Below are 14,803 nucleotides of genomic sequence, written 5' to 3'. Positions count from 1 at the left end.
TGTCTTTCTAAAGTGTTTGTTTTTGATTGCTCATGAGAAAATACTCTAGTCTGAATGACTGACAGGTGATACAGTTATAAATAATCTCATATTCATTTGACATTGCACAGGAGTGTAAAAACTAATGATTCAAGGTATTCTCATCGATTTATGTAATGCATGAATAAAAAATGCTGAGTTAAAGTCTAGGAGTTAAATTATTAGTTGGTTTCTATCTGAACATTTATTGCCATCTGATGTCTCTTTCGATTAGTTTTCTATAAGATAAGATAAGATAAGATAAAGTTCTTTATTTCTCCCCACTCCAGGGGAAATTTACATTGTTACAGCAGCTTTATTTACAATATATACAAGGGTGGCAAAATTTTTTAACAGAAAAAATAAAAATAAAAATAAAGTTTAAAAGTGCAGAGATGTGCAGTGCAAGAATGTCAGTGCAAATTTTATGGTTTGGGGTGGTAATGATGTAGTCCAGTTTATGTTAACATCAGCCAGTGATGCTGATGTTGTAAAGTCTTATAGCAGATGGGATGAAGGACCTGCGATAGCGCTCTTTCTTGCAGGGTGGATGTCTCAGTCTGCTGCTGAAGGAGCTGCTTAAAGACCCCACAGTGTCATGCAGTGGGTGAGAGGGATTGTCCATGATGGATGTGAGCTTTGACAACATCCTCCTCTCACCCACCTCCTCTATGGAGTCCAGGGAACAGTCCAGGACAGAACCTCCTCCTGACCTTCTGTTTAGTCTCTTTCTGTCCCTTTCAGTGCTCCCTGCTCCCCAGCAGACCACTGCATAGAAAATAGCAGACGCTACCACAGAGTCGTAAAATGTCCTGAGCAGAGTCCTGCACACTCCAAAGGACCTCAGTCTCCTCAGCAGGTGGAGACGACTTTGGCCCTTCTTGTACAGAACCTCTGTATTGTGTGTCCAGTCCAGTTTATTATTGAGGTGAACACCCAGGTATTTGTATGTGTCCACCATGTCAATGTCCAAACCCTGGATGTTCACCGGTGCAGTCCGGGGTGTCCTCCTCCTGCGGAAGTCCACGATCATCTCCTTCGTCTTACTGGCGTTGAGCTGCAGATGGTTTCGCTCACACCAGTCCACAAAGTCAGAGATGACCGTCCTGTACTCCCGCTCGTCCCCTTCAGATACGCACCCAACAATGGCTGTATCATCGGAGAACTTCTGGAGGTGACAGCTCCCAGAGTTGTAGTGGAAGTCCGATGTGTACAGGGTGAAGAGAAAGGAGGACAGACTGTCCTCTGTGGACCTCCATGCTGCTGACTACCACATCAGACACACAGTCCTGAAGCCTCACGTACTGTGGTCTGTTGGTGAGGTAGTCGATGGTCCAAGCAGCCAGGTGACAGTCTACTCCCGCTCCTTCAAGCTTCACCCTAAGCAGAGAAGGCTGGATGGTGTTGAAAGCACTGGAGAAGTCAAAGAACATGACCCTCACAGTGCTGCTGGGTTTCTCCAGGTGAGTCAGTGATCTGTGCAGCAGGTAGACCACTGCATCATCCACTCCAATGTTCGGTTGGTAGGCGAACTGCAGTGGATCCAGATACTGGCTCACCTGGGGACGGAGGTTCTTGAGGACGATCCTCTCCATAGTCTTCATCAGGTGAGAAGTGAGGGCCACAGGTCTGAAGTGGTTAGGCTCCCTGGGGTTCCTGGTCTTAGAGACAGGAACCAGGCAGGAAGTCTTCCATAACAGAGGAACCCTCTCCAGACTCAGGCTCAGGTTAAAGATGTGCAGCAGCACCTGACAGAGCTGGTCTGCACAGTCTCTAAGGAGTCTGGAGCTGATTCCATCAGGACCTGCAGCTTTCCTGGTCTTGATCTTTTTAAGTTCACTTCTCACCTGATCAGCTGTTATGGAGAGGCAGGGGGTGGTGGAGGAGGGTGGCAGGAGGAGGGGTGATGGTGGTGGTGGGGGGTGAGACGAGGAGGGGTGATGGGGCTGTATGTGGAGTCCGGAGGTGGTGGTAGAGAGCTGAGGTGTGAAGAAGGAGCTGGCTGGTCGGTGCTTTGATGAGAGGGGGGAGGAGTGGGAGCAGAGTCAGATCTGTTAAAGAACAGATTCAGCTCATTGGCCCACTCCTGGCCTCCTGCTGCAGCTCCCCTCTCATGGCCTCTGCTGTAACCAGAGATGGATCTCAGGTCTCTCCAGACCTCCCTTGTGTTATTGTCCTGCAGGTGAGATTCCATCTTGGTCCTGTAGCTGGCCTTGTCCGCCTTGATCTTCTTCTTTATCTCCTTCTGCACCCTCCTCAGCTCCTCTTTGTCCCCAGATCCAAAGACCCTCCTCTTCTCCTTCAGCAGGGCCTTCAGTTCCAGGGACACCCGGGGTTTGCTGTTAGAGAAACACCGTACTTTCCTGGTCGGTACGATGTTCTCTGCACAGAAGTTGATATAGTCCGTAACAGTGTCTGTCAGTGCATCAATGTCCTCCCCGTGTGGACCACACAGCACATCCCAGTCTGTGGTCTCAAAGCAGTCCTGCAGCGCCTCAGTGGCCTCGTCAGACCACTTCTTCACATACCTGATGGTGGGGGGTTGTTTCTTCACCATAGGTATGTAAATGGGCTGCAGTCTCACCAGGTTGTGATCTGAGTGGCCCAGTGGGGGGAGGAGGGAGGAGCTGTATGCATCCTTGATGTTTGCATACAGCAGGTCCAGGGTTTTATTGTCTCTGGTATGGCAGGTCACGTACTGGGTGAACGTGGGGAGAGTGGCAGAGAGCGATGCATGATTAAAGTCTCCTGAGATGATGATAAGAGACTGAGGGTGAGATGTTTGCAGCTGGGACACTACACTGTGGATGAGTTCACAGGCTGCAGCCGCATCAGCCGAGGGAGGGATGTACACAGTAATGGCTATTACATGTGAATACTCCCGGGGCAGATAGAACGGACGCAGACTGACCGCCAGTAATTCTACATCCTTAGTGCAGAGCTGCTCTTTAACGCTAATGTGTCCAGCATTACACCATCTCTCATTCACATACATCGCGAGGCCCCCACCCTTTCTCTTACCACTCTCCCTCGCGTTCCGGTCCGCTCTGACCAGATGGAATCCGTCCAGAGTTAAAAGTGAGTCCGGAGTGAGTTCGTTCAGCCATGACTCCGTGAACATCATGAGGCTGCTCTCCCTATACTCCCACTGCAGCCTGGTCAGCACCGTCAGTTCTTCCATCTTATTCGGGAGAGACCTCACATTCCCCATAATCACAGATGGAACGGACGGCTTGTAGCGTCTCCTCTTCTCCCGACGCTTCAGTCCTGCCCGGCATCCTCTCCTCCTTCTGCGGAGCTCAGCTGGGATGTCTGGTCTCTCCCACGACGGCGGCCTGGCCTGGCTCAGCGCCAACAGCTGTTCCCGACTGTAAACAATGGAGCCATGGCTGAACGGGTCACCAGATGTGGATTTAAAAAGTTCCGAAAACAGTAGTAAACAAAGTAGGGAAAACGCTATTTGCACATCCATGTCTGTCCCGTACAAAAGCGTCACCCTACTTGCTGAAAAGAAAAACTTAAAAAGAGAAGAAAACTACAAAAATAACTAAACAGACCTAAAGTTAACCGGAGCTGCTGTAACTAGCTGCCGCTGGCACGGCGCCATCTTGAAAAAAAAAAAAAAAAAAAACCGCTCTGCTGTCGCAAACTAATCAAAGCTCACAATGCTGCAATTTTCAAACAGAGTTTAGAAAAAGATTGGGGTTTTTTGCTTTGATTGAGGAGTTTTCAGCGTAGCGTTTCCTCTTAGGAGCAGTTTTTTTTTTTCCCATCAGTCTGTGTGTTCTGTCCAGATACAGAAATCAAACCACACCCACACAACACGGCAGGATGAGCCAATCCAAACTGATCTTCTACCACCGGCGTTATGAGCCGACTGCCATAAAACTACAGGCAAATAAAACGGAGGTGAGGGAGAGATATACCTTCACTTCTTCATGAAAACTCATCCCACTGCCTTTTGACTTTCAAAACAACAAATCTGATATATTATCCAGTCAGATGCTCTCATCTGGTGTCAACTGTCACCACAGACCTGCTCATTTTGTATTTAGATATAGGGAACAGCCACAGATGTCAGCAGTAAGAACTGTCTGAACCTCTTATGTGTTAAAATGTGCTTTTATTTAACCCTCGTGTCGTCCTGCAGGTCAAATTGACCCGTTTTAAAGTTTGAAAATGTGGAAAAAATATATATATTTTCACAGTAAAACTTCTGATGTCCACATTTTCAACATTTTTGGGAAATCTTTGAACATTTTTTGGTGGAAAAAAAGAAATGTTAAAAATGTTTCTTAAGAAAATTCACAAAAAAAATCAGCCAAAATCCAGTGAATTTCGCTGGATTTTGGTTGATTTTTATGTGAATGTTCTTAAAGAAAATATTAGAAGTTTTACTGATATATATGGAATCACTTTAGATAATTTTAGGATTTTTTGGAAATTTTTACTCATTTTTTGAAAATATTTCCAAGAATTTTCAGAAATTTGTGGAATTTTTTTGCTGAATTTTAGTATTTTTTTCAGACAAGGAAACAATATTTTTTGGTGCCCCTAAATGAGGACAACAGGAGGGTTAAAACTCACAGCATTTAAGAAAAAAAACCCATTTACCCTTATGATTTAAACCAAAAGAGATAAACAAAATAAGTCTCATAGCAAAGCATTTAAACCTGCATTCTGCTCCATTTCAGTCCTTTTTCTGTGCCTATAATTATTATAAATACATACCACATCAGGTGTCCTAGCTGTTCATCGTAATAATACAGCAGCTCAAAGGAGTCGATCTGTGAAGAGAGGACCAGGACCATGAATTATAGAAACTCATTACAGTCACAGTGTGTGTCAAAGGCTCAATTCACTCTGCAATCGTATGCAACAGTGCCACCTACTGTTCTACGACCATCAACACTTTATTAGAGCAGAGATCACACACAAAGACGGAACGGCCGAGTGGACAAACAGAAGTCATGCACAGAAAATGGTTGATTTGAATGGTAGAGGATGTAAACTGTATAATATAGTCTCTACAGCTGCCAGATTTCAACAAAATCTCACATCCACCATCATAAAAACAGCAATGCAGGAATATTTGGCATCTTCAGGACATACAGCTGAATACAGTTTCTATTTGATTGTCACCAGTCTCCTGTTCAACACCAGCTTCACCCAGACAGAATGTTTTGATCAACTGCTGAAATATCTGGTTAATTATCAGTGAGTTTTAAATCAAATTTAAGCACTTACTTCTGAGTTTGAATGCATTTTATTTGAGTATTTATTTTATCAATTTAGACTCAAGTTTTTCGACTTCTCTCAGTGTGAAAATCTACATGTGATAATATAAAACTACTAAAACACGACTTACACATTGGCATTCGTGCAATAGACAGAAAAAGATGGACTGCATGTAATGATTACACCTGCATCAGTGTGCATGAAATCAGTAAATATAATGAGCACAGACACAAGATTTAAAGCTTTAAGGCTTTAGGAACAAATTAGTTGAGGCTCTATAATTTTGCTCCAACAGGACCAAACCAAGACATCTACAAAAAAAACAGGACATAATTACTTCTCAGAACTGTAATTTAATCCTGTGAATGTGCAAACTTCTGTCAGGTGACGGCTGCATTTATTGTACGTTCACAATAACGTCTAGTTCAGGGGTTTTGATTATGAAAATAGAGTTTGTGTGTGTGAGACTTTTGCATAATGGGGTCCATAATGACTCTATTACACCTACAAAGGGGCCCAATATGATGCTATTATCCCTCATGCAACTAGTGATTCAACACGTGTTTGTAAAAGATTATATAAGGAAACTCTTAACCGGCTGTGAGGGTGGGTGTCTGGTTTCATGTGGACTTCAGTAGCTTGATTATCGTCATCTTGTTGCAGTAACATGTTTTCTGAGGCCTCGTCTCCTCTGGATTAGGAGGATTAGTAGGAACCCAGACGATGCACAGCGTGAAAGCTGCTAACCCTGGTCTGATAGAGTAATCACAACTGTTTTTGATGTGAGACTTGCATAACAAACACTCAGCCACAGCAGCGATGAAAAGATTATTTCTTGTAGCTGAACAACCTCGAAAACTAAATCAATTTGGTTAAAAGTATGACTGGAACAAAAGTGAGTCTAAAGAAGTCTTTTTTAAACATAAGAATATAATAAAATTCAAACAGGTATGACGTTAACACCAAAATCTGTGCACCTGTACTGTCACTCAGCTGTCAGTCAAAACGCTCTGAACAAAGACTGAAGACGAAAATAACTCTTAGATTTCTTATGTAACATCTGTAACTGAACAGGAAGCAGAAGAAATAAATACTGAAACCTCTGGATCAAACCGAGCCAGTGCACAGAATTCTAACATGAATCAAACGTATGTTATCGTCTTGTATTTGTCCTGCTCCTGATGCATCATACTTCTGCTGACAAGATAAGATAAGTCCTTTATTTCTCCCCACGCCAGGGGAAATTTACATTGCTACAGCAGCTTATGTAACAGTAGACATAGTGATAAGAATAAAATAATAATAGAACAATAGTAATAATATTTACAATATATACAAGGGTGAGAGATGAGGATAAAGTGGCTTAACAGAAAAAATAAAAATAAAGTTTAAAAGTGCAAAGATGTGCAGTGCAAGAATGTCAGTGCAAATTTTATGGTTTGGGGTGGTAATGATATAGTCCAGTTTATGTTAACATCAGCCAGTGATGCTGATGTTGTAAAGTCTTATAGCAGATGGAATGAAGGACCTGCGATAGCGCTCTTTCTTGCAGGGTGGATGTCTCAGTCTGCTGCTGAAGGAGCTGCTTAAAGACCCCACAGTGTCATGCAGTGGGTGAGAGGGATTGTCCATGATGGATGTGAGCTTTGACAACATCCTCCTCTCACCCACCTCCTCTATGGAGTCCAGGGAACAGTCCAGGACAGAACCTCCTCCTGACCTTTTGTTTAGTCTCTTTCTGTCCCTTTCAGTGCTCCCTGCTCCCCAGCAGACCACTGCATAGAAGATAGCAGACGCTACCACAGAGTCGTAGAATGTCCTGAGCAGACAATCACATCCGTCTAAAGTATGATCTGTTTTTAGATGACAATAAACAAAAAGATGTGAGCAGAGAGAACAACGAGCTCCACTCCGACACTGCAGGATACATTTTACTCAAACACCTGCAACAGTACAGGTGTGTTTTCTGTGCTGCGTTGTCAGTTCCTGTCACGGTAGAGATGAGAAGCAGATTTTTTAACTAACAGGATTTTGGTGTTTGCTGTTCTGACAGGTGATAATTCACTTGTATTGATAGAATATTAAACCTGACGATCTTCTCATCGTACTCCAGTATTCCCAAGATGCCCACCCTGCAGCCGGACTAATAAAAGAATGTGTCTCACCAGGGAAGTGGGCTTCAGGTCTTTGATGATGGGGTTCTCTCTGACTGACAGGTGCAGCTGGTAGCCACTCAGGATGAGCCGGTGGTTGATGGAGTCTCCCACCAGGTGGATGCTGGCTCCCATGACAAAAGTGATGATGCAGAGGTAGATGGCGGTGCGAGACAGCGTCCTTGGACTTCGTTCAATGAGCTGAGAGCAGCAGCAACACACATATTCTTTATATGTAGAAGATAACAGCCATGAAAATCAAGTTATGCAGTGTTGCAGCAGAGAGAATTTCACAGGAAGCACAGGTGTAGAGCTGCATCTAAAACAACCAACAGCGGATGATGGGGTGTTTTCATTTCCATGTCTGTGACACCCAGAGATGAGGTTTTTAGTGGTTTTAGCAATAACTGAAGCAGAACACCTTTTAATTACTTGATTCCATCTTTAGGAACTGGAGTCAGTAGCTGCATTGTCTTTCTTCATGTCAAATATCGTTGATGGTGATGTGATGGATGCACACTGGATTACCAGCTGACTCCCGATAGGCACCATTCTGTCTTCCTCCATTCCACACTAGAGGCATCAGCAAGCTGCCGTGTTTTTCCTTTAGTCCAAAGAAACATCTGTCATAAAGGTAATGAATAGGGATGTCTGATAATACTGGTCCACTGATATTATCTACCAGATATTGGTATAAAAATAATACCAGTCAATATCGTTATCAGGTTTTTTTTCCTATCATGAAAATCGATGAAGTAATGCCTGGATTTATGTAACAGACTCATAGAGGGAGGGAGGGAGAGTGTCATCTGTTGTTTGAGACAATAAAACAATTTTAAAAAGGCATTTTTTCCATAACTTTAGTTGAAGTACTTTTCTTATTTTACAGACAATGTTTACATCTGAGAATGCATCCAATGGGGCATCACAATAAAATGAGGCCTGATGTGTTAATTCCACCACAGGAGATATGAGATGGTACCTAAACTTAGTTAAACAGCCCACAGATATCCGTATCGGTTGATAACGGAATCGGAAATTGAGAGTTGGACAGTATCGGCAAAAAAGCCAATATCAGACATTCCTAGTCTTTGTCTATTGGACTCTAGAGGCATCAGCAAGCTGCTGCGTTTTTCCCTTGTTCCAAAGAAACACCTGTCGTAAAGGAATAATACAAAGCAAGTAGCTCGTTTCATTTTATTTTTAAGATTATTTTTCAGGTGTTTTTGCTTTTGTTGGACCAGCTTTACTTCAGGTATTTTACGATGTTTTCTACCCATTTCTGTGCTTTGCAGTTCTTGTCAGTGCAGACACTCAGGAATCAGACCCCGACGCGTCGGTATGTCACTACTTTATTACTTTGTCTGGTTTGAAATGAAGCATTTTGGATTCTTGAAACTAAGACAAAATGAAAATGTTCCAGCCATGTTAAGGTCATACATTCAAAGACAGATGTTGCAGTTCTAAGCACCAACAGGACAGAGAGAGGACCGCTGATCATCAAGTAGAGCTACCACTCACGGAATAATCAGCCATCAAGTATGAAATTAATCTGCAGCTGTTTTGATAATTGATTAATCTGTTTAGAAGAAAAAAGACCACATTCTCTGATGTGACAGTAAACTGAATATTTCTGGGTTGTTGAGGGCATCAAACAATCGATTATTTAAGAGAATAATACATAGATAAAACAACTATTTAAATAATACTTAAGATGACTTAACTGCATGTAACAAAAAAGAAGAAGGAATAAAACATGCAGCAATCAAACACCTGTGACTCAGGTTAATTAGATATGAAGAGTACAAAACAAAATGATGATCAAGGCCTGAAAATGTCAGAAAACATCAAAATCATGGTCAGAAGTGGCAAAATGTGAAGTAGAATCTGAATGACTGAGATGTGTTCTCTTATTATTCATCATAACTAACATAAGGAATGAAATGTAAGCAATAAAAGCTTAAACTGAAGCAAGCAGAGGTTTCTGTTGGTAAAGCAACACAACACCAGCACAGACTGGTCTGATGGAGAAAAAGAAAGATTACTAAACACTCAGTGAGGCACTCCATAGTTATCAGAGTACATTTCTGTCCAAAAGCTTCACTAGGAAACACAGAGAGTCAGTTTGATGTGTTGAGACTCACCTTGAGCATCAGGAATGGAGTTATGACGTTGTAGGCCATGTGGAAATAGTCTCCAGCGCTGGGCTTGTTCAGGGGAAACCACTCGAGAGGAAGGATGATCTAAAACACAAACATGCGTCTGTAATCCTTCTTTTATTTCATTCTGAGCTACACAACAAGCGCAGCGAGCCTCGTTACCATGGCGATCGGCCTGCCAAAGTCCAGTATCCAGTTCTGCAGAGTCAGGAAGAGCCACAGGTCGGAGTGGAAGTGCTGCTGTTCCTTCTGTGGCACATTTTCCTTCAGAACAGCAGGAGTGCTGTAAACCCACATTAGCAGAGGCTGTAAGTCATCGTAACAGACGGCATTAAAGAGAACTCTACTCTGGCATTTACTACTGCAGTAAATTCACATTGAAGCAGGAGGCTGCATCCGCTGCTCTTTACTAATCAGTTTTACCACAACGTTAATTTCAGGTCATCTCCTTCATTTGACAAAGCAGCTTAACCCTCATGTTGTCCTGTGGGTCAAATTGACCCGTTTTAAAATTTGAAAATGTGGGAGAAAAACATATTTTCACAGTGAAACTTCTGATGTCCACATTTTCAATATTTGTGGGAAATCTTTGAACATTTTTAGGTGGGAAAAAAAGAAATGTTAAAAATGTTTCTTAAGAACATTCACATAAAAATCAACCAAAATCCAGCGAATTTCGCTGGATTTTGGTTAATTTTTATGTGAATGTTCTTTAAGAAAATATTACAAGTTTTACCGATATATATGGAAACACTTTAGATATTTTTAGGATTTATTTGGAAGATTTTTACTAATTTTTTGAAAATATTTACAAGAATTTTCTTGCCAAATTTGGGGAATTAAAAAAAAATATTCAGGGAAACTTTTAAGTAATTATTGGAATTTTTTTCCTGAATGTCTTGCAAATATTCAGAAATGTGGGGATTTTTTTTGGCTGAATTTGTGGATTTTTTCAGACAAGGAAACTATATGTTTTGGTGCCCATAAATGAAGACAACGGGAGGGTTAAAGTCAAGACTCCCATTATTTCCACGTTAATGCACAATAGTACATGTAAAAGAGGAAATGGGGAAATTATGCACAATAAACTGCAAACAGCATCATTACTGTATATTTGCCATTTTTACATCTGTGTTTTCTTCTCCTTCTTCCTGCAGATGAAGCTGCACCAGCGGTGGAACTATTTGTGAACTGTTCAGGTTTTTGAATCTTGTGTGCAGCTGTGATTTCCTCCATCATCCTGAACACGTCCCTACAGTTCAGCTTGTGCTCCGGGACAACAAAAGGACGAGAGCAGCTGAACATGGCGCCGACGCTTCATTCCCGCCTGTTCGGCTGCTTGTCAGCTCCATTAGAATGGATACAGAGCTGTCAGCATCCATGTCGGCCTCAAACCTTTTCTCTCGTCACTTGGACGTCTAGACAGCAATTAGAGGAGGAAAGATGAAGTTTCTTCTCCAAGCGATCATTATATTGTGTGTGGATTGACAAACATCTCATATTTACTTGCCAAGTTCTACTTTGGGGTCTTATCTGTCTAAACTCTTCTTAGTGTGGCTGTTTTGTGACTTTTAGGTGAACTTGTGTATTTTACTCTTGTGGATTCGGTGCCACTCCATGATTACTCCTCACAACTGGGAGGATGTTTAGAACTGGAAAACTAGTTTCCATACTTTCATAAATGAAGTTACCTGAACTTTGTAGCACCTTGTTTGGCCTTAAACTCTTGTGTACGCTCATATTTTTCTGATTTGTGCCCAGCATCACTAAGTTTGCTGTCCAGGACTGTGTTTCGTGTTTGGAATTAGACTTCATCCAGCCTCTCTGTATCTGGACGGCTTGTGGGGAGGGCATTGATCACACCTGGCTGAACACTGAGCTCCAGATCCTACCTGGAAGTCATGAGGAGTGATCAACCTGGAGCTCCAGACCTCCTCCCAGCCCTGGACCTCCTCACCTCCTGACCCACCGGATTGGTCCACCTCCACAGCTCCTCCTCCAGAAGACCCCAGCAATCACCACACCAGTATATCTACAACCAGAACGGTTGGCAGCTGGGATTTGTGACCAGTTTCCTGTGGTGCCTCTGTATGTTTTGTTTGTATTCTGGTCTGGTCTGTAGGTTCTATAGCCACTGAGGGGAGACTACGGACATTTAGAGCTTCGGTTGGTGGCTGATAATTCGGTGTGGATCTTCCGGTCTTAGTGGAGACTGTGGCTCCTGTTAGCAGTCCGCTAACTTCAAGAAGAAGCTATCTTGTAATTTGAGTCTTTGTGTATTGTGTGTTAAATGTGTGTGTTTAGGGGCACCAGTTTGGTTCAGTTAGTTCTGTGCTCTGTTTTATTAGTTTCTGTTGCTTGTGGTGGGTGTTGCTGCTGGGTTTAAGTTTGTCTATAGAGTTTAGTTGTGTTTAGCGAGGTTAGACACTGTTGGCATTTGTTTGGTTTTATTTTCTTCTTTGATTTGGCAGCACTCACCAGTCTTGTTTTCTCTGTTTGACCACTTTTATGTTGAATTTGCTACTGAGCAGTAAATTCCTTTACCTGAACCAAAAACATTAACAGCCTGGAAGCATTACAATAAAGGTAAAGAAGGGTTAGACAGGGGTCCCTCATGCAGCGGACATGGGTTCAAGTCTGACCCGTGGCCATTTGTTTGTCCTTTCCCCACTCTTCTCCCTGCTTCTTCATCTGTTGCATGGAAGGAGCAACCAACCCCAACACTACAAGAAGTTGTTTGTATGTAGCATAACATAAACTCGTAGGTGTCTGGAGATTTGTTGTCAGGATTGTGTGGGACTAAATAAAGGATGTTCTATTCTGTGTAGCATAATATAAAATATAAACTCATAGTTCACTGATTCATTGTTAGGATTGTGTGGGGCTGTTTGTGCTTGATTGCATGATAATGACTAACCAACATGCTTTATTTTAAGTGCTCTGGCCATGAAGAAAGTTAAAAATGAGCAAAATAAATTTTAACAAACAAAACCATCTTTTTTCAGTTAGGGTTATTCTAGTTCATATCATTAGGGTCTTTCTACTGCAACTCAGAAAAGCATCTTCAACTCCAGCAGGACTTCTAATTACTGGTTCAGTCATGTGACTAAATATGACAGGAAGCCTGCAGACAAGAGGAAGAGAAATATAACACATCTACCAACCAGCAGCTTCAACCATCCCCTGCAGCACTTTTAGAGTCTGAGTGATTATTAACTTCTACAAACAGATCAACAGCACTTTAATCTGCATTAGGACTCATTTTACAGTTTTTCTCAGTCGCTTTGGTACGTTTCTCGTATCATCCTTGATATTTGCAAAACAGTAAGTGCATTTCTCAAAACAAGACGTACAAATAGCAAAACACAATGGATTACCTGCAAAAGCCAGTCTCTTGCTCAAAATCCTTAGTTCATCTCTCAAAAAGTAAATATCTGAGTCAATGAACATGTCAGTTGATCAGAATGACAAGTCCTGGTGTCACTGTGTTTGGATAAGATGGTCAAATTTTTTTTAGTCATATTGTCATAACAGTGTTCTCTGGAGGGATTTTCTGATTAAACTGGCTAAAGTTTTGATGAGAGTTTTTGGTAATTGTAATTTCCTCCTTAGTGTATGTGGGAGATTGATTGCAAGAGACTGGACAAGATTCACATTTACGTTTTAACTGTTTGTATTGCAATTTGTTGACAGACCACGTCATTGCAATACTGAAAGAAAAATAGCACTGCATAGCACAAAGAAAAAAACAAAAGTAGAAATGTGAACATAGGACAGTCTTCTGAGGGAAAACTGTACATGCAGTGCTGTAGGAATTCCAGTGCAGTCTTCCTACACCTCCTGACGTTCCTGTCTGTTGGGCCACAAATTCTCATCCATATCACAGTGAATATTTTCTCTTGTGATGCAGTGTGGAAAGAATCTTTTACAGTGTCTTATCCACCCTCTGCACACATCTGCTGTGATGTCATCACACGCTGCATCCATGGCAGCCAGAAGGGTCATCTGTGTATGTGGCTGGCGATCATACACTTTCCATCTCTATGCTCAGAAAAATTCTTCAGTGGGGTTAAGGAATGGGGAGTAGGGTGAGAGGAACTCCATCAGCATGCTGTTGTAGGTCGCAAACCATTGCTTGATGATGTTAGAGTGATGGAAACTGAATTGTCCCAAACTATCACGTACTTTGGCAAGTCGTCGTCAATCTGATCCCTCTCTTGTTCAGGGATGAGATCCCTGTAGACAGTGTCTAAAAAGGTGACAAGATGCTCTGTATTGTATGGCCCAATTATTGGAATATGAGTTACCACACCATTCTCAGAGATAGCAGCACCCATGGTTATGTTCCCACCCCGTTGGCCTGGCACGATTAGATTTAGAAAAAAAGTCTAATGGAAATGTATAGAAATATCCTTTACATATTGTGACAACTTGTTCAACCATTTTGCATGTAAAGACTTATGTGATGAATTAATGCCTGAATGCTGTGGGGGGTGAGACTATTCAACAGAGACCCGTGATAATACATTTTGATCAACATGACATAAGCAACTGACAATGTAGGAAACAGCAGAGAATTGTACAGAATCATTTGCATGGATGAACCAAAGCATTTACAGCTTGTTCAAAGAAATGAGAAACTGCTTTTTGATTTTCACAAGTGACACAATGATGAGAAGATTGAACAAGTAGTTTAGAGAATTTCAATTCTGATCTGAGAAATGCACCAGAGCGACTGAGAAAAACTGTAAACACATGAAAAGCAGCTGAAGAAGCAGGACTGTAGTTAACTGGTGTCATGGCGATTCAGAAGATGTAAATCTCTTTATAACTGACTATACTTTATACCTCCTTGTCAACAAAGCAGCGTTAGCTTCCATAGACATATGTATATGTCTGTGTATATGTGTGTATGTGTCTGTATATGTCTATGGTTAGCTTCATGCTAAGTGTAAATCTCTTTATTACTGACTATATTTTGTACTTCCCCGTCAACAGAGCAGCGTTAGCTTCATGCTAACTGTACAAACCTATGCGGCTGTAAATCGTTGTCTCGACGTTTTCGTACAGTGTCCATTTTCGGTTCCGGTGTTGTTGGTCCAACAGGCGGTATTTTCTTACCGATCCGAAGTGCAACCGGTGGAAAGTTAACGGAATTTAACGACTAAACATCTTTTATCGGTAGCGGCTTCACTTCCTTGTTGTTGTTCTTGTTCCCGCCCACCCAAAACATCT

The 14,803-nt window shown here is 42.0% G+C and overlaps 1 protein-coding gene and 1 long non-coding RNA gene across 5 annotated transcripts in view; one reads left to right on the top strand and one right to left on the bottom strand.

Moving 5' to 3' along the window:
- LOC118470268 (uncharacterized) overlaps positions 1-12,562 on the top strand; it is a 22,748-nt gene extending 10,186 nt beyond the window's left edge. Inside the window, exons 4-7 of one of the 4 annotated variants that reach the window (XR_004847297.2) lie at positions 7,473-7,565; positions 7,858-8,043; positions 8,705-9,876; positions 10,726-12,562. This is a non-coding gene — a long non-coding RNA (uncharacterized LOC118470268). Of the gene's footprint in view, positions 1-7,472; positions 7,566-7,857; positions 9,877-10,725 lie in introns of all 4 variants that reach the window. The other 3 variants (XR_004847296.2, XR_008601930.1, XR_008601923.1) reach the window with 3 other exon arrangements.
- cln6a (CLN6 transmembrane ER protein a) overlaps positions 1-14,803 on the bottom strand; it is a 24,129-nt gene extending 9,326 nt beyond the window's left edge. The window contains exons 1-5 of the mRNA XM_023269968.3: positions 14,599-14,803; positions 9,731-9,851; positions 9,554-9,652; positions 7,422-7,610; positions 4,750-4,805 (exon numbers count right to left, since the gene is read on the bottom strand). Of these exons, the coding sequence (XP_023125736.2) occupies positions 4,750-4,805; positions 7,422-7,610; positions 9,554-9,652; positions 9,731-9,851; positions 14,599-14,645 (512 nt within the window). The 5' untranslated portion in view covers positions 14,646-14,803. The remainder of the gene's footprint in view (positions 1-4,749; positions 4,806-7,421; positions 7,611-9,553; positions 9,653-9,730; positions 9,852-14,598) is intronic.

The sequence above is a fragment of the Amphiprion ocellaris genome, chromosome 1 (genome assembly GCF_022539595.1).
Source record: "Amphiprion ocellaris isolate individual 3 ecotype Okinawa chromosome 1, ASM2253959v1, whole genome shotgun sequence".
In the NCBI taxonomy this organism is placed as follows: Eukaryota; Metazoa; Chordata; class Actinopteri; family Pomacentridae; genus Amphiprion; species Amphiprion ocellaris.
The sequence above is the reverse complement of the archived record's forward strand: the minus strand, read 5'-3'. Positions and strand labels throughout refer to the sequence as shown.